General features: G+C 47.1%; 2 protein-coding genes across 9 annotated transcripts in view; one reads left to right on the plus strand and one right to left on the minus strand.

Annotated features, from left to right (window-relative positions):
• Nucleotides 1–14,065, plus strand: part of NDEL1 (nudE neurodevelopment protein 1 like 1) — a 41,994-nt gene extending 27,929 nt beyond the window's left edge. The window contains exons 9-10 of one of the 3 annotated variants that reach the window (XM_061391009.1): nt 1,747–1,781; nt 5,083–6,313. In XM_061391009.1, coding sequence (XP_061246993.1) covers nt 1,747–1,781; nt 5,083–5,090 — 43 coding nt within the window. In that variant the 3' untranslated portion in view covers nt 5,091–6,313. Of the gene's footprint in view, nt 1–1,746; nt 1,782–5,082; nt 6,314–12,800 lie in introns of those variants that run through there. The other 2 variants (XM_061391012.1, XM_061391008.1) reach the window with 2 other exon arrangements.
• MYH10 (myosin heavy chain 10) overlaps nt 13,581–23,045 on the minus strand; it is a 121,941-nt gene continuing 112,476 nt past the window's right edge. For all 6 annotated transcript variants that reach the window (XM_061390996.1, XM_061390995.1, XM_061390994.1 and 3 more), the window contains 7 exons: nt 20,638–20,766; nt 20,208–20,296; nt 19,334–19,457; nt 19,051–19,259; nt 17,396–17,504; nt 15,867–16,039; nt 13,581–15,186 (listed from right to left, as the gene is read on the minus strand). In XM_061390996.1, the coding sequence (XP_061246980.1) occupies nt 15,042–15,186; nt 15,867–16,039; nt 17,396–17,504; nt 19,051–19,259; nt 19,334–19,457; nt 20,208–20,296; nt 20,638–20,766 (978 nt within the window). In that variant the 3' untranslated portion in view covers nt 13,581–15,041. The remainder of the gene's footprint in view (nt 15,187–15,866; nt 16,040–17,395; nt 17,505–19,050; nt 19,260–19,333; nt 19,458–20,207; nt 20,297–20,637; nt 20,767–23,045) is intronic.

The raw sequence follows: 23,045 nt of genomic DNA on the forward strand, positions 1-23,045 counted from the left end.
AATATCAACATATAAATCAGAATTTTATTCTAACCATTGGGGCTCCCCAGTGGTGGTAGGAATAAAATTAATATTCCTTAGGTTTAGGAGTTTCAGGCAACCTTGAGGAGTGCCATTTTTCTACTATAATGGTACGTGTGAAATAAAAAGGTAGATATATTTACATTACAGGTGGCATTTCCCCAGAACAATACAGGGAAAGTTTAAGGAAGTCTTCATGAGGGTTGGAAGTAGTGCCTAATGATTTTTCCTGGAGCTTATGACTATTTCCAAACAGTAGTTATTTGTCTGTCTGGAATATTTCTTAATGGGCCGTGGGCCCCATGTGATGTGAGAACAGGCAAAACTGTAAATAGATTGGTCCGGCAGATGCCTTTGCAAAAAAATAGTCCTTAGAGCAGTCATGACGAAGGAGGCATAATATCATCAGTTCAGGCTCACCATTCTGTCTTCTTACCAGGGCAGTGATTGCCCAGAGAAGAACCCAGTCTAGGCAGATGGCAGAGGATTCAGGGTCACCTGAAACCAGGAGGGGCCCTGGGCACTGTGACAGAGCCCCTGAAGATCCTAGGTGTAGGATAGGCTTTATGTCCTGAACTGAACCTGGAAATATGCTTCTTGATAGAAATAGTTACAGATGGTGTTTAGAATTGTGGAGGACCTGATTAAATAGTACAGATTTTTAATTTTACTCTATTAACAATAAATATTTTGTGTGGTCTGGCCTTTTCTTAAGTGTTAGTTTGTGTAGTAAATAGATGGTATATGCACACTCAGATGTGAACCTGTTATTGCTTGAGTTGTGTGTATCTAGTTGCCGTCTTCCTGAGGATAACTCTTGTGTGGATTTTGCAGTGTTCTTCCTTCTTGATCCTTTGCTTTGATTCTGGCTTCTTTCTGGCCTGCCTGGCTTTTTACCTCTGGCCTTCCTTTCTGCTGACCTAGCAACTAGATAAAAACCATGATGGCTTATACCTGCTGCAAAAGGAAGGGGTAAATATCCCCACTCCCAGCTCCATTATTGCATCTGACTGGTTGAAAGAAAAAGTGCCAGTTCTGGTAGAAACGTAGCTTGTAGTTTCAGCGTGAGAAGAAGCTTTTCATTGGAGAAAAAGCTTTGGCTCCACAAGTTGCCTGGCATGCCTCTCACTCCTAAGGAGTCTGTCTGTGGCTCTGTTAACTGTAGTTTTCCTGGTGCTCCTAGGAGCCCACAGAAACGTTGTTTGGGAGAGTTGGTTTGCATGCGTGTGCAAGTATGTGAGTGTACGTGTATGCACTGTACCCTCCTGCGTTCCACAGAATCCTCAGATGGGGTGAGTCTTGACCACATAAACATAAAGCCTTCTTGTTATATATTGCTTTATGGGTTCTGAAAATATTGTGTAAGTTCTGGTTAGTGGAAGGCTTCTTGGAGTCAGGATTTTATCTAGTCTGTGTTCATGTCACCAGTTCCTAAAATGTGGGTCACTGGGCCTGTTTCTCCGTGTTGCTCTGCTTCCTCCAACCTGTACCAGTTGTTCACATTGCTCATCCATAAAGACACTAGTTCACAGGTAGCACAGCTACTTGAGTTCCCCCCAAAATGTTCTTTTTCCTCCATAGCTTTTATTTAGTTTCTTATGCCCTAATTTTGTAAGCCAGTGTGATTTCTTTCAGGGTGTGTGTAGGTGAGTGTAGGCTAATTTTAGGGCATAGTGTGAAAATAGTATTGTGTTACTGTTTAATGTTTTTTCCTTTTTTTATTAGGCAAGAAAAAGTCATATTTCCCACGTTGTTCATGGGTAACTGCATTTGTTTGCTGTGCTCTCTTATTCTTAATCATGGTGTGTGGTGGAAGACGCATTCACATTAACAAACCGGGTTTACTAACTGCATGGGGCTGACTCTACTTTAACCAGCTTCCAGCCCATGAGTGAACTTTCAAGTTTTTGTTTGGTTTGACTGTGTACATTATTATTAGTTCAGCTGTGCAAACAAAAACGAGCAAATGGTAGTGGTCCTGGGGCGGTTGTGAATGGGCTGATGTACTCCTGTACAGGGTGCTGTAGAGAGGACGCCAGCAGTCTGGGGTGGGGGTCAGGGTCACTGCCAGGCTCTGGGACCACATTTGACTGCCTCCATGGGCCTGGGGTGCTTCCTGTTACCCCGTGTCTTCTGTTTTCTCAGCACGGGTGATAGTGGATTCTTGCTGTGTGGGGCCTCTCCTCTGCTCATGCTTGTGTTCCCCAGGAAAGTGGAGTGGTAGCTGGGGACATGTGTGTAAAATCTACCTTCCTTTTGAGGAACGTATGTTTCAGTCTGCAGGGCCTGGGCTGAGGACTGGAGCTGTGCTGGGCTTCCATTTCTCCTTCTAACTGGATGGACGGGTCTGGAGTTGGCCTGTCTGCTCTCCTGAACTAGCTGTAGCGCCTCTGTTCCTTTTCTCTCCTGCCCTCTCAGGTGAACTGTCCTTACTCTGGCAGATTTAGTCCCCAGGCTTTATCTATATTGTGTTAATTTTATTGTCCTTCTGACCAGCTTCTAAACCCTTCTTTTAGTTCTTCTGTTGCCATTTACAACTGACCTTCATTCCTTGTCTTAGCTGAGTTTTCTATTTTTCAGACTCTTAAACTAGATTTTTATGGTAAGATCATGAAATTTCATAGCTTTTGGAACCCTTTTTACATAGATGATTCCCAGATCTGTATCTCCATCCTTGCCCATTCTTTCTCTCTTTGGTCCTGTGTTGTCCACTGGGACATTTCCCTTCGGCTTTTTTGCTGCTCCCTGAGACCAAATGTGGTGAGTATGGAGGTGTTTCTTCTCTCAGAAACCTTTCCTCATTGCACACTTTGCAGTTCCCTCAAGGGACTTCACCAGACTGAGAATTCTCCCTCTGGGTTCAGCTTCCTTCTGGTCTTTTAGTAACTTCTTGACTCAGAGAGGTCCTAGGGAGGACCCTGTTGGATTGTTGTTCTCTCTTCCACCCAACTTTCAAAGTCAGAATTCCCATTTCCAGCCACACAGGGAAGCTATTTAACTTAGTTTCTTGGTTTCTTTTCGTATTTTGGATTGCACTGTGTATTTTTCCTATTAGAGCTGACCTGTATTGGGAGCACCAAGTTGGTTGCGCATGGAGCTTCTCGGACGTCCTTGGGTGGGAGGAGGCTGGGAAAGGATGCTGGCCTGGGTATGCGGAGGCAGGTTGTGGGCCCAGGTCCCCAGTGACAGGCTCACGGGGTGAGCTTGGTGAACAGTGGACCTTCTGTTTTTATTTCCTTGGCAATATAACAGTGGGGATGAACTTGACATTCTTTAAAGGTCCATTGCGCTTGAAAATGCAGAAAGCTCAGTTCTAAACCTACATGTGGAGCCATCCTCAAATTTGCTGCTTTTGCCTGCCCTGTGGAACACGGGTCAGGTTCTTCTTGGTACCCAGCAGTGCTTCCTTCTGCCAAGTTTTGGGGGCTGTCTCTAGCCATGCCTGCTGCCATGCTCTGACAGGCTGGGAATCTGATGGTCAGTGTTCAGGGCTGAAGCTCTTTGTGAGGCCGTCTAGTTCTCCCTGAGGTTCTAGAAGAGGCAGGCATCGGGGCTCGGGGACCAGGCAGACAAATGACAGACAAATGGCTGCTTCTGCGAGCGCAACAATGGCATATAGAGTCTCTGTCCCCAGAAAAGAGGGACAGGCACTTACTCTTGGGAGGATGGAGAGGGATAATTTCAAGTTTTCAAATGTGATGAAGCTCAAAGATCAGACCTCCCCAGCCCAAAGAGAAGAGAAAATTCTGAATGCATCGCTGAGGTGGGGAGAGAACCCTTGTCAGAGCCCCTCCTATTGCTCTTGCCCTGTGTGGGAGGCTTGATTTCCAACTGGAAATCTACACTCAGGTTAGTTTCTTCAGATGTGAACTGTTTCTTCAGAGTAGTCAAGGGTCATTAGTCCAGTCTCTTTGCATGCCTGTTTCTCCATGAGATTACCCTCACCTCCGCAGTGTATGAAACCGTCATCTTGGTGGTGAATGTGTGTCTGTGTTTTGTTTTGTTTAAGAGAATCTCTGTCCATGAGTCTATATATTCAACTCCCCGGGCCCCTCAGATGACTAGGCCAGTGCGGACAGTGGTGGGCACGTGTGGGGCAGTCGGCCCCTTGCAGTTGGCTGCATCTCCCAGGCTGTGAATGAGACCCATTTCCCTAGGAAGTTTTTCAGTATGGAAGGGCTGCAGTGGCTTCCTGAGAGGGGTTCCAGGCCTTGCACTCACTCCCTCACGCCTTCCTGCGGCTGCACTGCCAGGTGGCTGGGGCGGGGCAGGGTCCTGGCTGTGGGCACTTGTGTGGGCGGGGCTGGTGTCTCCTGAGCCTGCAGAGAAGCCTCCCCATCTGGCTTGCTTGCTGAACCATCTAAAAAAGTTATTTTTCTCCCCCTTATTTAAGATATTCATGTACATTGTAGGAGATTTGGAAAACAAAAAAAGTACAAAGTAGTAGATAAAATTTACCCACAACTCAGAGGGAAGAAAAGTAACTACTGTTAAATTTTCCTTTTATGATATATGTGAGTGTGTGTGTATGAGTGCCCGCATCCTCACACATTCTAGATTTAGCTCTGTGGATAGCAATGTCTAGCTATATAAGGGGTTATAGCCCAGAACGTATGCTGTTAATTTTTTTCTTCATATTGTTGAGCATATCCAGTTCGGTAACTTCCTGCTTTTTCCACCTAGCATTAATTGCATTTGGAATATTTTCCATGCTGTTAAGAACTCTGAAATGTATTTTTAAAGGCTGTGCAATATTTCACTGGTTGTACCCTTCTTAGCTGGTTCCCTACTGGTAGACATTTAACCTGCTCTGTTGGGAAGTGAGTCAGGGCTGCAGCCACCATGGCCAGTGTGATAGGTTGCCGGGAAGAGAGTCATCCCATTGCTGTGGGACTGTGGGGTGCTCAATGCCGTGCTCTCCTTTGGGCCATCACGATTCTCCTTGGGGCCAGGAAGAGGAATAGTTGTAGAGAGCAGATGAATTATGCTGTGTGTCGAGTGATTTTAAATGACACTGTCTTTCTCTTCTCCTTCCCTTCTCTGCTCTGGTCACTCCCACAGGGCAGTAAACGGCTTTGACCCGGCTCCTCCTCCTCCTGGTCTGGGCTCCTCGCGCCCGTCATCAGCACCGGGTATGCTGCCGCTCAGTGTGTGAGTGCCCGGCCTCCAGCTGGGGGCTCCTGCCCCACTCCAAGCACCAGGACACCCACGCCTCACCCCTCGGTGCCTGGGCCCAGCTCGTGCCCCTCCGCCCGCCTCCCCACGGCTGGCAGAGGGCAGGCTGCATGCAGTGGCGGCTGCTGGGCCCGGTCCGGCTCCAGGACTCTGCGCGATATCAATACTGGCTATTTTCTCTTCTCGCCGTAGTGCCGTTGGTTTCACATGATTGCACTTTTGTGGGTCACAAGGTGATACATGCGTGTATTACTCGGTCACTGGATGCAGAAGTACCCATTCATCACAGCATCTCCTAGCCCCGCCCTGCTGTACTGATAGGATTTAGTTGTGTTTAGGACATTGCAGATCTTCTAGAAGTTCTTCCCCAAATCAGGTCAACTTGTGGTCTCCTCCTGAGCTCCCAGCCAAGCGTCTCCAGTGCTGATGATCATGTGTTCCCCCCACCCCCCCAGGTTGGGCCTGTGGCTGGTGAAGAGTCAGGAAGGCCACTGAACTAGGGAGCATTTTCTGCACCTTCTGGTTTTACTTTCTCAGTTACCATTCCATAGACTTGCCTCCCCAAGCAGCCACAAAGGCCCGTCTGAGATAGCAGGAGCTTTGGGGCCTGGGTGCTCTCAGGGCTGGGCCCTGCTGTCTCCTCCTCCACTGCCTCAGACTTGGGGGAGGGGGTGGCGGCCGCCCCCTCGGCAGCTCTCTGGTCCTTCAGTGAAATGACATCTTCAGAGCGCTTTTGTTTTGTCTCCGGAGGGCCTGTCCTGTTGTGTCAGGAAGGGTTGCGTGGCCTGATTCCAGGGGCCGGCTGGCGCCAGCTCCGGGGGGCAGACTGACCATAAGTGGTCCTCCCTGTGCATCCTTTGATTACTCTCATGCTGCATTTACTGTTTACATTTGTTTTATTGTACATAGGTTTGTAAACATTATCGCCTAAGGTATTTGTATATAACTTGGGCTTTGTAGCTTTTATTTATTCAGAACTCATATGGCATGTTAAAGACTTAACAATGGTGTCCTACTCCGGGCAGCTGTATAGGGTCATCATGTGGTTAAAAAAAATACTTCCCCTCAAAAAAAATCTTTTAATGTGGAAACAATAAATTTCACAGAAAAAAAAAAAGGATTGAGGTTGCTTTATTGGGTTTCTGCCATCCTGCGAGAGAACAGCTGGAGTGGCAAAGCCAGGTTCCAAGTTCATTTCTGTTCTGACACAGGGCACAGGATGGACAGCAGCCACAGAACCGGGCATAGAAAATTCTTGCGGCCTCATGATGTGTTTAATGTGCTGAGCAGATGTCTTCATGCTGATTTTTATCTTTCTTTTTTTTTTAATTGAAGTATGGCCCAATTTTACACAAATTGCAGATATACAGTATTGTGGTTCATGGTTTTTAAAAGTTATATTCCATTAATAGTTACAGTAGAATACAGGCTGTATTCCCTGTGTTGTACAATACGCCCTTGTGGCTAATTTATTCCTCAGGATGACTCTGGTTTCTGCTCTTAGCTGTGATTTCCGGGAGCAGCCTGAGAATGGCCCTGGCCCTGTGCAGACCTCTGGCAGGAAGGGCCTGGACTTTGGAGACGACTTGCTAAGTCCTGGAGTAACTGCAGTGGGTCCAGGAGACTGGTCCTCTTGTTGGACTGCCTTTCACAAAACGTGCTGGTATTCTGGGATCAGAGGTTACTTGGGTCTGGGCTTCTCTCCTCATCCCTTGATAGAACTTGAGGAACAAGTAAACTCGGGGGGTCTGTATGACTGTGTCAGATTCTGAGCTCCGCTTATAACAAAGAGCATAAACAGAATCGTTTTTGTCATTTAAAAACTATATGTAAATGAAAACTAAGTGATTCCGGTTTCTAAGTGAATAAACATTGAGGTGTAGGATACATTAAAATATTTTTCTTCTGTCTGTCAGTTCGCCGGCAGGAATAGCTTCTCTGAGTTCCTGGAGATTTTGTCATAAGCTGACCCACAAGAGATGCTCGCTCGTGTGTGTGTGTGTGTCCGTGCGTGCGTGCGTGTGTGCTCTGCCCAGCCCTGCTGGCTGAGTTGAGAACTCCAAGCCTCTCACCGACAGGCAGTCTCCCAGCCTCTCTCCCGGCCATCATGGAAGGGCTGGATGAGGTCAGAGGTGTCAGACCTCTGTCTCTATGCAGGAGCCCCAGATCTAAAGCACAACACACACAGCTGCTCTAGTTAAAGCGAAGATGAGTTCTGGAGCTTGAATCCTTGTCCCTGGCTCCCCAGCGATGTCTTGGTTCCTCCCCAGCTGTGGACTCCTGGGATCATCTCACCAGACGGCTGTCAGCTGTTACTCAGGCAACGGCTGGGAGTGGGGCCTGTGTGTTGTTCTCTGATGTCACCACTTTTGCTTTGGGTCCAGGAGAGCACAGGCCAGGTCCGTGAAAGCATGGTGGAGTAGGCTGCCTGGCTCACCTTGTGGGGGTGGAGTGGGAACTCCCTTGAAGTTCTGGTTTCGTTACAACTGCAGCACCGTTGGCATATGACCCCCTGAGGAAGCTGCTTGATTCCCTGGGCTTCTTTCAGCTTTCCAGGTCTTCCTCCACTTACAGTCGGACAATGTTCTGATAAATCCATTCATTGTAAATTGAAAATGCATTTACTATATCTAACCCCCTGACCATCACAGCTTAGCCCTGTCTACCTTAAACACGCTCAGAACATTTGAATTAGCCTACAATTGGGCAAAATCATCTAATACAAAGCCTGATAATAAAGTGTTGACTGTCGTATATAATTGATTGAATACTGTACTGAAAGTGGAAAATGGAACGGTCATCTGGGTGCAGAATGGTTGCCGTCATATCTATCATGTGGCTGACTGGGAATTGCCCTGCCAGTGTTGAGTGAGAGGATAGCACCGTGTATCACTAGCCTGGGAGAAGATGAAAATCTAAAATTCAAAGTGTGGTTTCTGTTGAGTGTTTGCTTTTGCATCATGGTAGAGTCAAAAAATCTTTAAGTCAGACCATTATAAGTCAGTGACCGTTTGTATCTGGCTCACGATGCTGCTTTGTACATGCTCATAGAGAGCCATTGCTTCCTGGTCTGAAAGATCTGCGTATTTGCCTGTCTACTTTATCTCCTCTGAGTGGGCCCTCCTCCTAGTGCTGCAGGATTGCCTGTGTGTGCCGCTCCCACTGAAACCTCCAGGAATGAGCCCTCCCCCGGGGCTGGTTCCATGTGGTGGTCTCCCCCATGTGGGCGTGGAGGGGCTGAGCTTCCCGGTGGCCAAGGACAGCTTCTTGCCTCCAGGTATTTTCATCTCACTGCTCAATCCCATCCCTTGCTCCTGAAACTTCGCAGTCCTGCTAGGTGCCAGAGCTGGGGTGTGGAGTCACCAGTGAGGTGAGGGAGAGCTATATACTGTGACCCGGGAGCAGGATGAGCTGGTTTTTCCTCAGTTTACAGAAGGGAAAGCAGGCCCAGGGTTTAGGTGACTGGCCTGAGCTCACACAGCTGGTTCATGGGAAAGCCAGGTTTGGAAAGGGGCCCAGTGTCCTTTTCTGCTGTTTACCACTTCATCAGACTGGAGGCTTCGCTGGTCTTGACTCTGACTTGTGTCTCAGGAGGTGAGCTGATTCTGAACGCTCGTAAATGATGCTCAAGGGGGCAGCAGCAGGAGCACAGTGGCTCATGGCTCATCCATGCGTCTCTTCTCCCTGTGTCAGTTGGTGTTGGCTTTGTTTCTCTCAGAGGCTGCCTTGGAGCTGCCATTAGCATCTTCTGAGAGCCATGGTGGAAGCTGGCACTTGTGGGGAAGGGGACGTGAGGACATGACCTTGGGTGGAGCAGTGGCTTCAGAGACAGCCTGTATCCAGGGAGTATCCAGCTTGGCCGCTGGTGGGAACAGGGCCCGAGGGAGATGGGCCCAGGCTGTCAGTTGTCTGCATTGTTTGCCCAGATGATGCTAAGAAGTCTTTTCTATGTTCTTTACTTCATGGATTGTTTTTCTCTCTGTATCTGCCTCAAAATTTGAAGCAAATTGAGGGCACTAGCTTGGCCTTTGAAATATAAATGTGTTACTTGATTTTTTTAAAAAAATGAGAGTGGAGGCAGGAGGCATCTTTGTAAGTCATGTTCCTGTGACTTAGAGCATCTTATCTGAAAACTGGTCCCGTGGCTGTTAAAAATATACACGGGGATGTGTGTGTTAGTCACTTAGTCGTGTCCTACTTTTTGAGACCCATGGACTGTCGCCCACCAGGCTCCTCTGTCCATGGGATTCTCCAGGCAAGAAATACAGTAGCCCTTAAAAATTTTTTTTTATAATTTCATTTTTGGCTGTGCTGGGTCTTTGTTGCTGCTCATGAACTTTTCTCTACTCTTCACTGCGGTGCACGAGCTCTAAGGCGTGCAGGCTGCAGTAGTTGCGGCACGTGGCTCAGTAGTTGCGGCTCCCACACTCTAGAGCGCAGGCTCAGGAGTTGTGGTACATGGGCTTCGTTGCTCTGCAGCATGAGGGATCCTCCCAGATCGGAGATTGAACTTGTGTCTCCTGCATTGGCGGGCAGAGTGTTTACCACCGAGCCACCAGGGAAGCTCCTTCTTTTGATTTTAAGGAGGAAAAGTCTCTAGTAATATTAATGTAACAGGCTTCTTATGTAAGATAAGCCCACATGAAGAGGAGGCCAATTTGAAAACAGGACAAAGCTTATGGTGTTGGTGTTCTGCACGTGGGGTAATACTTTACTTTGCTGCTCGCCTGCACCCACAAGAGTTAATGTTTCCTGTCAGCTCTGAAGTCTTCACCAAGGGAAGCTGAACAGATGTTTCACTTGTTCACTTGTGGGGTGTTTTAAAGTTTGCGGCCCCTGTTAATATAGGGGAGATCCTGCCCGGATCATGGTTTGCAGGTGGAGGCCTGGGATAAGGGTGCTGGGCTGGCAGGCCTGGGCAGGTTTTCTGGCACATGCCTGGATCAGCAGTGATGTCATGTGAGGCTCAGAGCCTGAATTACCCTCTGTAAGTTTTGACTCAATCTAACAACGTGTGATAAGCTGTAACAACTCGTCTGTGGTAGTAAGAACAAAGTCAGTCTCAGTAGCACTAATACAAACGTCTGCTGGTGGGGGAATGGAGTGGTTAGGATAACTGCTCAGCTGGACAAGTGACCACGGAGCCACTGACCTGTAAGTCATGCTCATCCATGCCTCAATAAGAAAAGGACACAAAATCGATGAACATGCAGTTGCAGCTTTCTAAAACAGAAGTGAAGCGAAAAGATGGGACTAGTTTTACTCTGTGGATTCTAAATTTGCCTGTAAAGTGGCCCAAATTTTTTAAAAATTGAAGTCACGGGACTGATTTTCTTTCACTGAAGACATGTGCTAGGAGTTGTGAGATCTGAGTAAGTAGCACAAAGCAGGGGCTCCCTGGACCTGCCAGGTGACTGGGCTGAGGCCTCCTTGGGGAAATTTTGCCACGCAGATGCCCTTAGGTTCCACCCCAGAACTGCCTAGTGAGGAGAGTTCTGTATTTCATAGATGCTGAAGTGCCAGCAATTATAAGACACACCTTTATTTTGTAAAGCAGTAGGAAAAGTGTGCAATTGTAACTATGAAAATGCTTATTATTAAGACTTAGTATTTAAATTTGTTTAGCTGTGCTTTGTTGCTGCATGGGGTTTCTCCAGTTGTGGAGCGTGGGCTTCTCATTGCGGTGGCTTCTCGTTGCAGAGCACGGGCTCTAGAGCTCAGGTTTCAGTAGGGGCTTTGCTGCTCCACAGAATTTGGAATCTTCCTGGATCAGGGATCAAACACATTGTCTCCTACATTGGCAAGCGGATTCTTATCCACTGAGCTGCTGGCAAAGCCCCAAGACTTTGTATTTATTTAAAGAGCCCTTCTAGACTTCTTTATGCAGATTTTCATCATATCACACTTATTTAATTCATGTACAGAAAGGAAAATGTGAGACATACTCCTAGACTTCACATTGTAATTCCAACGTTCTGAATTGTGTCTTGACCCAAGTGGTCCTTGTACATGTTTTCCTGAGCAATGTCGTCCTCTGTGGCATGGTGAGCACTGGCCATGCAGCTCTGCTCTGCTGCTGGCTCCAGAACTTTCTTCTAAGCTGCTGATACTCTTACTACAAGATCTGGTGCTGGGCTTTAATGACCTCACCAGGAGTCAGGCAATGACAACCACATGACAGCTGCCACCTCCTGAAGGTGATTGTGGGGCGCCTGAATTTACACACGTGAGAACAGGAGCATCTCAGCTTCCATATGGTATGGTCCTTGATGGAGGCAGCACTCTGCTCGGATGTCCCAGTCAGATCCAGTGTTTAATAGTCTGATTATGTCACATTACATCTTGAGTAAGCTTCACGACATCCAGTTAGTGGGCATGGAGTCCATTATTGGGCTTCTTTGAAAAAATAAACAGGCCTCACTGCTGTAGTGCATCAAACGTGAGTTTGTAGTCTTGGTTTAAGGCTTGGGGACATGATCATACTTGTACATGTGGTACACAGACGCTGTAATTATGGTAATCATACTTTGTGTGGTACATGAATGCTATAATTACGGTAATCATACTTTGTGCATGTACGTGGATGCTGTAATTACGGTAATCATACTTTCTACATGTAGTACATGGTGCTGTAATTAGGGTTAACATTCTTGGGAAACTGGTATTATCATGTCAATATACTCTTATCGATAAGTTTCGTATTACATTTCTGAAAAGGATTGTATGAGACATTTCACATGATTTGCTAGATTCCCAAATGACGGGTGGCTACACAAGGAAGCAGACTGCCCGGTTGGTCCTGATGGTGCACAGATGCAGCATTTCAGCAAATGCTCAGAATTTGGGAAAGGGGCCGGGATTGGGAAACCTCTGTGGATGGAGACTCCCCTCAGGCCTGCCTGCCTGAACTAGGGGGTGAGGAGCCATCGTGTCCACTTTCTAGATTCCAGCCCGTGGACTGTTGTGATTTTTTTTAGGGGTGGGGCAGGAAGTGGTGGTTCCTAGAGTCTGAACTGTGGGCTCTTCCTGTCTTGATAAACATGTCTGTTGTCATAGCAACGTTGGTTTCAGGAGGAAAGGGCCATGAGTTAGTGATACCCAGAACCATAGGGAAGGCTGGTTAAGAATTTGGTTTCCACCTCATTTCATCTTAGTTGAGGTTTCCAGGGAGGGGGAAGGTTGGTGACAGAAGGGATGCTTGTCTTCCTGATGTCAGCATGCCTAGGATAGGCAGGCTGGGAACAGGTGTGTTATTCCTACTAAAGTTAGAGTCTTCTAGAGTGTCTGCATTTTAGGCAAGGGCAGACAGAGCATTTAAAGTGTATGTGACCAAGTTAAAATCCTAAGAGGGCTCGTCTAGACTGCATTCTACAAAAGGCTAAGGTTTCTCCACACATTCTGGAACCCCTCCTCACATCGGACCATATGCCCATGGCTGGGCGCTGGCCAGCTGCTTTGTCTTTGACATGCCCAGAGCCCAGCTCCCAGCTATAGTTGTGTTTCATGAACAACCTCAGACTATGAAGCAGTGGTTTGTTTAGTGAAGAAAGGTCCCATCTAGTTGGCGTCTTTGTGGAATCAGGAATTGGAATCTGTTCACGTAGGTCGTGTTTCTCCTGAGCTGGCAAACAGTATGACGTGAACACCAGTTAAACCAGCTAGCAAGGAAGGATTCTTTTTCAGAAAAGCCTCTGAATTCCACAAACCCTTGGACTGAGACACCAAAAGCAAGGGTGAGGACACACGAGAGACGGTAAGTGCAACTCTCCTTTTCTCCTGTGGTGGTGACGATTTTGAGAAAGGGAACAGTTCAGCCCACTTTTCACATCCTCACAACTGCCAAGCAGCTTCAGTATGTACTTCAGACCACCGGAACGAGCCTAACTTGAGCATATCATAAAAAAGCCCCAACATGGCCACGTGACTGTGTTCCCCTAGATTTCTCTCCAGCCCATCCTACCTGGCCCACAGCTGCCCGTGGATCTCACCACCGAATCCTCCCAAAAGCATTTTTAACATGCATCCTGCCTGAAAATAGCCTGAAACGTCTCAGGCCTCTTGAAATACTCTAATCCAGTAATGGGCTTCATTGATTGGACACTGAAACCGTCCTAGAGACTTCATCCCTCAGTCCTGGACCACTCATCGGCAAAGCAGGACAGCCTCCAGCCCGCCCAGAGAACTCACCTGTCACCTGACAGTTTCTGGGCGTGCGGTGCCCTCGGAACAAGTGGCCTGGCTATCAGCACGTAAGTCTATGTAGCGTCCAACCAGAACAGAAGGTGAGAAAACAGATTGCACATTCACATGATTATTCTTGTTTATTGAGGTCTGTTTATTCTCCACGGGTGCTTTTTCCTCCAAGTAAACAGAGCAGGCGTAAATATCTATAATGAATAAATTTATTGTCTTACAAAAATCATTGTCTAGAAATATGGGAATACAAGAAAAGATATTTGCAGTCAGGTGTCTGGTGGTCAACAGCCAGTACAATTCATAAAGGGGGAAAAATCAAAGATTCCAAACCCACATGACAAATTCTTCCCAACAGATGTTAAAGCTTTTAACCCAAAAGGTTTGTGTTTTCAAGCACGTTGCAGAGGATCAAGGATTTATAATTAACACTGATTCATTGTCACTGAATGTTTATAATACCACTTTGACTAGAGAGGTACATGATATGAAGCACAGTCAAAACTTAATACATTAAATTGTTACAGAGGCAAATAATATATTTAACATTGTCTTAGTACTGTAGTGTCTAAGGCACTTTCTGTAATGTCAGTTTGATTAACTATCAACCCAAAACAGAATGCTAAATGTTTACTGTAACACTGTCCCGAGGGGGTGGGGAGGGAGAAATGAAAAAGGAGTCATCCACTGGCATGTCAACATTCAGGCGGGTGGCCTCTGTTCCCGAGGTGCTGTCCCTCTCACTGACAGACTTGAACAAGTCTCGGACACAAAACCAATCTTCCCATTTTGGGCTCAAAGCAGCGGCTGAATTTGCAAGGTCAGCATGAGAGCCTGGCTGGCGAGGAAGAGTGCCCCCCCTAGCTTCTGCTCTGGGGGGCCTGTGGCTGCGAGGAGCAGGCCATCTAGAAGTCACTGTGATGGCTGCCCCTGGGCCTCGGCTGCATCGTGGCCACTGTCCTGTTGGCACAGAGCAGCTCCGGCTGAAGACGGTTCACGTGAAGAGATGCGGGGACCCCACGACTTGAGGGAGAGGGGCACTGCAACCCCCATGGATGCTGCTTCCCCCAACCCACCCCCCCCATCTCGCTGAAGCCCCTTTCACAGTTTGCGCACTGAAATAGTATCAATCATCATCTGAAGGAAATGAGAGCTACAGGTGCAGTTTAGGTTCCATAACGTTCTAAGGGACTTGATGTGGCTGCGGAGGCAGGGGCCACGTGAACACAGAACTAAGGTAGCTGTCTGTACGACAGAGCATGCAGAGCGACGGGGCGGCAACCGCTAGGCGGCCCCATGACCCAGCGACTGGCAGCGGGTCTGCAGTTAGTTTGAAAAAGGGTTCTCTTAACATGTATTATAAAATGGTCTCTTGGTGGATATATGGAAAATAGATGCAATGATGAGGCGATCTGTTTAATATGTGTAGGTTTTGTGTATATATATATATAAAAAAAGGGGAGCAATTGTACCTAAATCTGAAGCAGGAGACGTGTGTGTAGGCCATGAGGCCTTAAGACACAATTAACTGATCTCTCAGGAAGGAGTCTCGCAGCTCTCCGGTTCCCCAGATCTGCAGGAGGCCCCAAGGTGGGGCCTGCATATGACTTCCTGCATATCCCGCAGTATTGCTTCCTCCGGCTTCCTTGGACTTACTCGGACTGCGGCGGCTGTGTCTCGTTGATGTCACTGGTCTTACTTTCTGTGTCGTCGTCCGACAGCTCCAGGGACGCGCCCTCAATGTGCAGCTGGCGCCGGCCTGATCGGCTGGAGGAGAAGCTGATCGGGCCGCCTCGCCTGGAGGGAACAGAAAACAGGTGCACGTGGCCGCCAAGTCGTCCACCCACCTGAGGACTCAAACCTCCCCGCCCAGGACACAGCCCCTGGGGTGGTGGGGAAATCAGAAGGGCTCTGTGCTTAGCCACCGCTGCCACCCACTGAGCATCGTCCTGGGGGCCGTGGTGGCTGGCCCCTGCTGTCCCTCCAAGACACAGTGAGGACAGCACCACTGGCTCATCCCTGGCCAGCCGCTCCCCAAAGGGCAGATGGAGAGGAAATGTTGTGTGCAGGCTTTGTGGGCCTCCTAAGGTCTCTGCTGGTCTTTTTACAACCTTTATCACTGTCAGCACCACTCTTAGCGTATGAGAGCAGGGCAGACAGGCTCCAGCCCACAGGCCACACCTGTGCTAAGCTGTCCTTATGGGGAGAAGCCTTGGCTCCCTGTGTCCTGGGGTGCATCAAGTCTGTCGTAGAGAGGCTGCCCCCGCCCACGAGGGACATGGACAGACTCCTGGGCTGGCACGCAAGCCTCAAGCCGTGCATTCGCACAGCCTCTCAGTAAACACAGAGCCAGTGAGTGAGTGGCCTGTTGCTTCCCTGCTCTCCAGCCCACCAATGGTCAGGAGTCCTAAATAGGTACATGCCAAGGAGGACCTGCACACTTGGCCAAGAAAACCACAGTGTCTGGAGCCACTTACCTCAGCCGGTTCTTCAGGGTGCTGACCTCGCGGCTCAGGCCCTCGTTGGCCTCAGTGGCATCATCCAGTTCCCGCTGGAGTTTGCGCCGAGATGCGTTGGCACGTGTAGCTTCTTCCTCTGCTTCCTCCAGCTGCCGCTTGAGCTGCTTCATCCTGGCATTGGCCTTCTCCATCTCGGGGAAGTTATAGGAACCGAGTCAAACCAAACCGCTGAATCCAAATTCACACTGCTGTGTCCTCAATGTTTCAGCACAGGCCTGTGCCCCACTGGCCACACGTGTGTGCACACACAAGGGCCCTGCCTGAGGCCTTTTGAACAGCCTGCCATTCTCTGCACAACTGTGTCTACACAGCGTATTAGGCTAAAGGAAACTTTTAAACAACTGAAATCCAATTTTCATCCCTGAGTTTTCTACAGAAAAATGACATCTTCACATGAGTGATCTATGGAATTATGAAAGGAAACTGCTATTACCAGCAACACAGATAGTCTCCACCCCCAGGAGATGGTGTGTTCATTTTACACCTCTTTTCAACACGGGCATGTCAATATTCTAAGTACCAAGCCGCTCTGGAAAACCAAGTGAGAACTTGGCCTGCCACTAGCCCGCCCACTCCTGAGCCACAGAAGCTGGCCAACACCGTGCTGGTCCAGTTCACACCCACCCAGAACTGCTCTCGGAGTTGCTAGGCCCTGGGATGGAGAGGGGAGGGTCTGGGCTAGAGGCAGTGGATCCTCAGGTCTCCCAGACGAGCGAGAGCACAGCCCCCCAGGCTGCAGCCAGTACAGAGCTGACGCGCCCTGACACTTAGGAGACAGACACCTGGACACAGACGAGGACGACCACTTGGGTCCCAGGTGCAGTGCACTCGCTTTTTCTTCCCTTCCCACTACCTCTTGCATCTGCCCCTCCACCCAGCCAATGTTCAGTTCTGTTCAGTCACTCAGTCGTGTCCGACTTTGCGACTCCATGAATTGCAGCACGCCAGGCCTCCCTGTCCATCACCAAGTCCTGGAGTTTACTCACGTCCATCGAGTTGGTGATGCTATCCAGCCATCTCATCCTCTGTCGTCCCCTTCTCCTGCCCCTAATCCCTCCCAGCACCAGAGTCTTCCAATGAGTCAACTCTTATGACTACCAACTACAACTTTCCTAGGCATTCAGAAGACAGTGGGTAAAACAGGCAGAAATCTCTACTCATGCAGTGTCCACTCTAGTGAAGGAAACATGGTAATAAGATCAGTTCAGGCCTCCCCACTTCAAGCCTTTCTCAAGGCTCTTGCCCACCCCTTCGCAATATGTATTGTGTGGCAGGGCTGCGTCCTAATCACCTCTGTATCCCCAGCACCCAGGAGTGACCAGCAGGAACAAGAAACAGCATGTGTATTGAAACACTAGAAGTAAGAGTTTCAAACAGCTCTTCCTAAGTCAGCGAGTCACATAGTAACATGGCTGGTCTTGTATCTGTGTTCCTGTACAGCATTCAGGGTGGAAGACGTGTTCCCTTTACGTGCCTTCTCTCCTTACCTGTTCTTTATACTGGTCAGCATGGCGGCGTTCATCTTCAACCTGCATGAAGATTTCTTTCAGCTTCTTCTCGGTACGACGGACTAGTTTATTGGCAGCGGCTCTTTCCCTGTGAAAATGATCCACATGTTCATTTTCACAGTTCTTGCAGTAAAAATATTTTAACTCCTTTTCTCTATAAGATGACACATTGGAGTGCTTTCCAGGACCCCTGTATCATCGTGATCAACATAGCCCAGAAACTTCTTCCTTCTGGTCGAACCATGGATTGCCTTTAATGTAGTCTAATGCTGATAGGCAGAACACCTGCATTATTCCCTCACGCATGGGTATTTATCACCTTAGTGATCTTCTGAAGATCAAAGGTCATTTACATCGAGTGTAGAATTTTTGGAAATAAAAACCTTAGTTGGTTACTCTCATCACCTAACATTTTAGCCTGGAAAACAAAACAATTTATTGATTGTTTCAATTTAAAATTACTTCCCACTGACTTGGAGAAGGAAATGGCAACCCACTCCAGTATTCTTGCCTGGAGAATCCCATGGATGGAGGAGCCTGATGGGCTACATGCAGTCCACGTGGTCGCAAACAGTCGGACACGACTGAGCGACCTCACTCACTCCCACTGACTAAGATTCCCTGGAGGAGGGCAAGGCAACCCACTTCAGTATTCTTACCTGGAGAATCCCACGGACCCAGGAGCCTGGCAGGCTAGTCCATAGGGTCGCCAAGAGTCTGACATGACTGAAGTGACTGAGCACGTACTTACTAAGATGCTAGAGCAGCTGAACACTGAAACAACTCCCCCCACTTCAGGTAGGAGTTAAGGCACCATGTTCTAGACAGGCCTCCACTGTCCCATGTGAAGGAAGGAGAGTTAACTTACTTGGAGAACTCCACTGAAAACACAAAAGGATCTTTTGTTCCTTCACAAATGTTATGCAAAAATGGATAGGATGGAATCAGCTCAAAGGACCAAGTCATGTCTATTACAACTAACAACAAACAAACCCTCAGCTGTTACATTTGAGAGCAGGGGGACAAAGTTTTGGATGCTAGGCCGGGGAGGACTCTGCGCATAGACCCTGTGTTTCTGGGCCCCCAAGCTCCTCAATAAGAGGGTGAAGTTTAAAGTCTGCTCCAGCTCTGGCCATCTGAGATTCTATTCTAATAGATATGTAAATAAATGCCTGCCAAAAAGCTGCTTTGTGCAATTCCTCATAAATTTCAGAATGAATGGTTTACGTCACCAGAATGCAAACTGTTGAGCAATCCTTTCTTAAAGGAGAAAAAACTTGTCTTTTTTGTTACACTGCATTTCTTCTATGCCAATACACTGTTGCATTTCACGTGATGCCGTGAACTTGGGCTCAGCCTTGGGCAGAGATGTAAACTATGGCACCAGCAAGTCATGGGGCACACACAGCATGATTAGCCCTCAGCTGAGCCTGGGAAGAGCTGACAGGCGAGCCCAGTGCTCCCTGAGGGCTCACACCAGCTTCTCTGGTTATATGTGCCCTTGTGATTCTTCCCCCAGCAACAAAGCTCCCCTAGGACGAGCCATTGGTGTCATCTCTATAAACCTGGACCTGGTCTGTAGCAGAGATACTGTAAAAACCTTTCTTTGGCTTATAGCACTGAAAACCTCTTACTTGGCTTCCTGCTCAAGCTGCTCCTCCAGCTGCCCAATCTTGGCTTCTAGGGCAGAGATGGTGGCCTTGAACTTGGACTTGACAGCGCCTTCCAGCTCCTGCAGCTTGGCCTTCAACTCCTTGTTCTGCCGCTCCAGCTGCTGGCGCGCATTATCGCTCTTCTGGGCAGCGCTGCGCTCGGCCGCCAGCTCAGTGTTCAGCGTGTCCACCTGAAGGGGAGATGGCTCAGTTGTGCAGGGGATGGCACAGTCCCTCCTGGGGTGAGGGGACATGGCAGGCCCACCTGCAGTGTGGTCTTGCGGAAGCGGTCATTGAGCAGCTCCATGTTGCTCTGCTCCTCCTCCAGCTCCTCCTCTAGCTGTGCGATCCGAGCCTCCAGACGCCGCTTCTCATCCAGGAGTGCAGACCTGCGGCCAAGGCCGCGACACTCAGCACAGAGAACTCCCCAGGGCTCCTCCACCCACTGTGCTGCCATTAGCATTCTTAATTTTTCTCCTTCCCCTCCTCCCACCCCGGTCTGCCAGGTCCTGTTGGTTTTGCTTCCAAACATGCTGCCCACTTGTCTCCATCCCCAGGCCCCGCTATCTTGCGCCTGGATTGCTATGCAGCCCTCCAGCTTTGCCCCACAGCCAGTGTCAGCTTTAAAAGTGCAAAAAGATCCTGGTGTTCCCTAGCTTCTCTAGTGCACCAAGATCCAAAGCCAGCTCCTCACCATGGCACACTAGAAAATGACCACCATGGATCCTTAGGACAGCCATTAAATGGAGAAAGCAACCTCTTAATTGTAAAAAAAAAAAAAAAAAAAAAAAAAAAAACCAAAAATCTGACTTAATGAAACATACGTTGAGGGAAAGAGACCTAAAGAATGTGAAAGTGAGGCCCTGCACTGCAAGGCTGTGCAGTCCTGTGGAAGCCAGATAGGTTCTAAGGGCCTTTCCTGCACACCTGTGTGGACGTGACTATTGCAGGGAGGTGTGACCTGGCAGGGCTTCAGCCAGTTGGCTGAGGCCCAGCATCTCGTGCTCATCTCTCCAGACTTTGAACAGATAAGCAAACCAACCACTGACTCCCCAATGCCAGATGACCCCTGTAGCTGACTTAGTGCCTGTGAGGACCAGTGAGACACCCACCCCTTCCCACCTGTTCAGGAGACTCACTTGCCGGAGGCGCTATTGGCAATCTCGTCCGCCAGCTCGTCTCTCTCCTGCTCAGCATGTCGGCGGGCTCGCTCGGATGAGGCAAGTTCCTGAGTGAGTTCAGATTGTCAAGTAAGCTCTGGCTGCTAAGTTTCCTTAAATGTGAGGTCTGACAGTGCCTGTAGGCTGCTGCCACCTTTCTTGAGGCACCAAGTGTGCCTCAAACTGTAAACAGATTTAAGAAATACACTATTCAACCTCTCTGTTTAGTCAGGTAGAACAATATCAAATGGGACCACTTTGCCCAAGTGAAGCAGTAAGATGGTCCAGCACATTAAAAAATGGTCAGTGAGATTACACTGGCTACAGAAACACTGAAATGTATTTATCTTGTCTTAGAGAAATTCCAAGGGCAAATATTTGTTAAGCAAATAAATGAATAAACACAAACCTCCTGCAACTGAAGGATTTCTGCTTCCAGGCTTTTCAGTTTCTTCTCACTCTCTTTGGATTGAGCAAAAATCTCATCCCGGGATGCACGAGCTTCTTCTAATTCACGCTGGTAGTCCTTCATCTGAGCCTAAGCATAAGGAGGAGGAAAGTTTTAGGGTAGTGTTTATTCTTATTTAAACGTACCTTTCCCCCCAGATTATAAAATATGAATTTATTATAAACATAAATGTAGAAGTGATGAAAAAGAAAACATTCAAGTCAATATCCCTTATGAATATAGATGCAAAAATCCTCAACAAAATAGAAACCAACAAGATCCATCAACACATCCAAGTGGGATTTATCTGAGGAATTCAAGGTTGATTTGACATCCAACACAACTATGTGATCACTTCAATTGACACAGAAGCAATCTAATACCTTTCAATATAAAAACATTCAATAAACCTTTGACAAAATTCAACATCCATTTATGATAAAAACTCTCCAGAAAGCAGGCACAGAAGAAACATACCTCAACATAATAAAAGCCATATATGATAAACCCACAGCAAACACTACCCTCAATGGTGAAAAATTGAAAGCATTACCCCTAAAGTCAGGAGAACAAGACAAGGATGCCCACTCTCACCACTACTATTCAACATAGTTTTGGAAGTTTTAGCCACAGCAATAAAAGAAGAAAAAGAAATGAATCCAGATTGGAAAAGAAGTAAAACTCACTGTTTGCAGATGACATGCTCCGATACATAGAAAACCCTAAAGACTCCACCAGAAAATTACTAGAGCTAAATCAATGAATATAGTAAAGCTGCAGGATATAAAATTAATACACAGAAATCCCTAGCATTCCTATACACTAACAGTGAGAAAACAAAGAAATTAAGGAAACAATTCCATTTACCATTGCAATGAAAAGAATAAAATACTTAGGAATAAATCTATCAAAAGAAAAGACCTATATATAGAAAACTATAAAACACTGGTGAAATAAATCAAATGACACAAATAGATGGAGAAATATACCATGTTCATCAGTCAGAAGAATCAATATAGTGAAAATGAGTATACTACCCAAAGCAATCTATAGATTCAATGCAATTCCTATCAAGCTACCAATGGTATTTTTCAGAGAACTAGAACAAATAATTTCACAATTTGTATGGAAATACAAAAAAACCTCGAATAGCCAAAGCAATCTTGAGAAAGAAGAATGGAACTGGAAGAATCAACCTGCCTGACTTCAGGCTATACTACAAAGCAACAGTCACCAAGACAGTATGGTACTGGCACAAAGACAGAAATATAGATCAGTGGAACAAAATAGAAAGCCCAGAGATAAATCCATGCACCTATGGACACCATATCTTTGACAAAGGAGGCAACAATATACAATGGAGAAAAGACAATTTCTTTAACAAGTGGTGCTGAGAAAACTGGTCAACCACTTGTAAAAGAATGAAACTAAAACACTTTCTAATACCATACACAAAAATAAAATGGATTAAAGATCTAAATATAAGATCAGAAACTATAAAACTCCTAGAGGAAAACATAGGCAAACCACTCTCTGATGTAAATCATAGCAGGATCCTCTATGACCCACCTCCCAGAGTAATGGAAATAAAAGCAAAAATAAATGGGACCTAATTAAACTTAAAAGCTTTTGCACAACGAAGGAAACTATAAGCAAGGTGGAAAGATAGCCTTCAGAATGGGAGAAAATAATTGCAAATAAAGCAACTGACAAAGAATTAATCTCAAAAACATATAAGCAAATCCTGCAGCTCAATTTCAGAAAAATAAGCGACCCAATCAAAAAAATGGGCCAAAGAACTAAACAGACATTTCTTCAAAGACATACAGATGGCTAACAAACACATGAAAAGATGCTCAACATCACTCATTATCAGAGAAATGCAAATCAAAACCACAATGAGGTACCATCTCACACTAGTCAGAATGGCTGCTATCAAAAAGTCTACAAACAATAAATGCTGGAGAGGGTGCGGAGAAAAAGGAACCTTCTTACACTGTTGGTGGGAATACAAACTAGTAGAGTCACTATGGAGAACAGTGTGGAGATTCCTTAAAACACTGGAAATAGAACTGCCATACGACCCAGGAATCCTACTACTGGGCATACAAACTGAGGAAACCAGAATTGCAAAAGACATGTGTACCCCGATGTTCATCGCAGCACTGTTTACAATAGCCAGGACATGGAAGCAACCTAGGCGTCCATTGGCAGACAAATGGATGAGAAATCTATGGTACATATACACAATGGAATATTACTCAGCTGTTAAGAATGCATTTGAATGAATTCTAATGAGGTGGATGAAACTGGAGCCTACAGAGCGAGTAAGTCATAAAGAAAAACACCAATATATTAACGCATATATA

Source organism: Bos javanicus, chromosome 19, assembly GCF_032452875.1.
Source record: "Bos javanicus breed banteng chromosome 19, ARS-OSU_banteng_1.0, whole genome shotgun sequence".
In the NCBI taxonomy this organism is placed as follows: domain Eukaryota; kingdom Metazoa; phylum Chordata; class Mammalia; order Artiodactyla; family Bovidae; genus Bos; species Bos javanicus.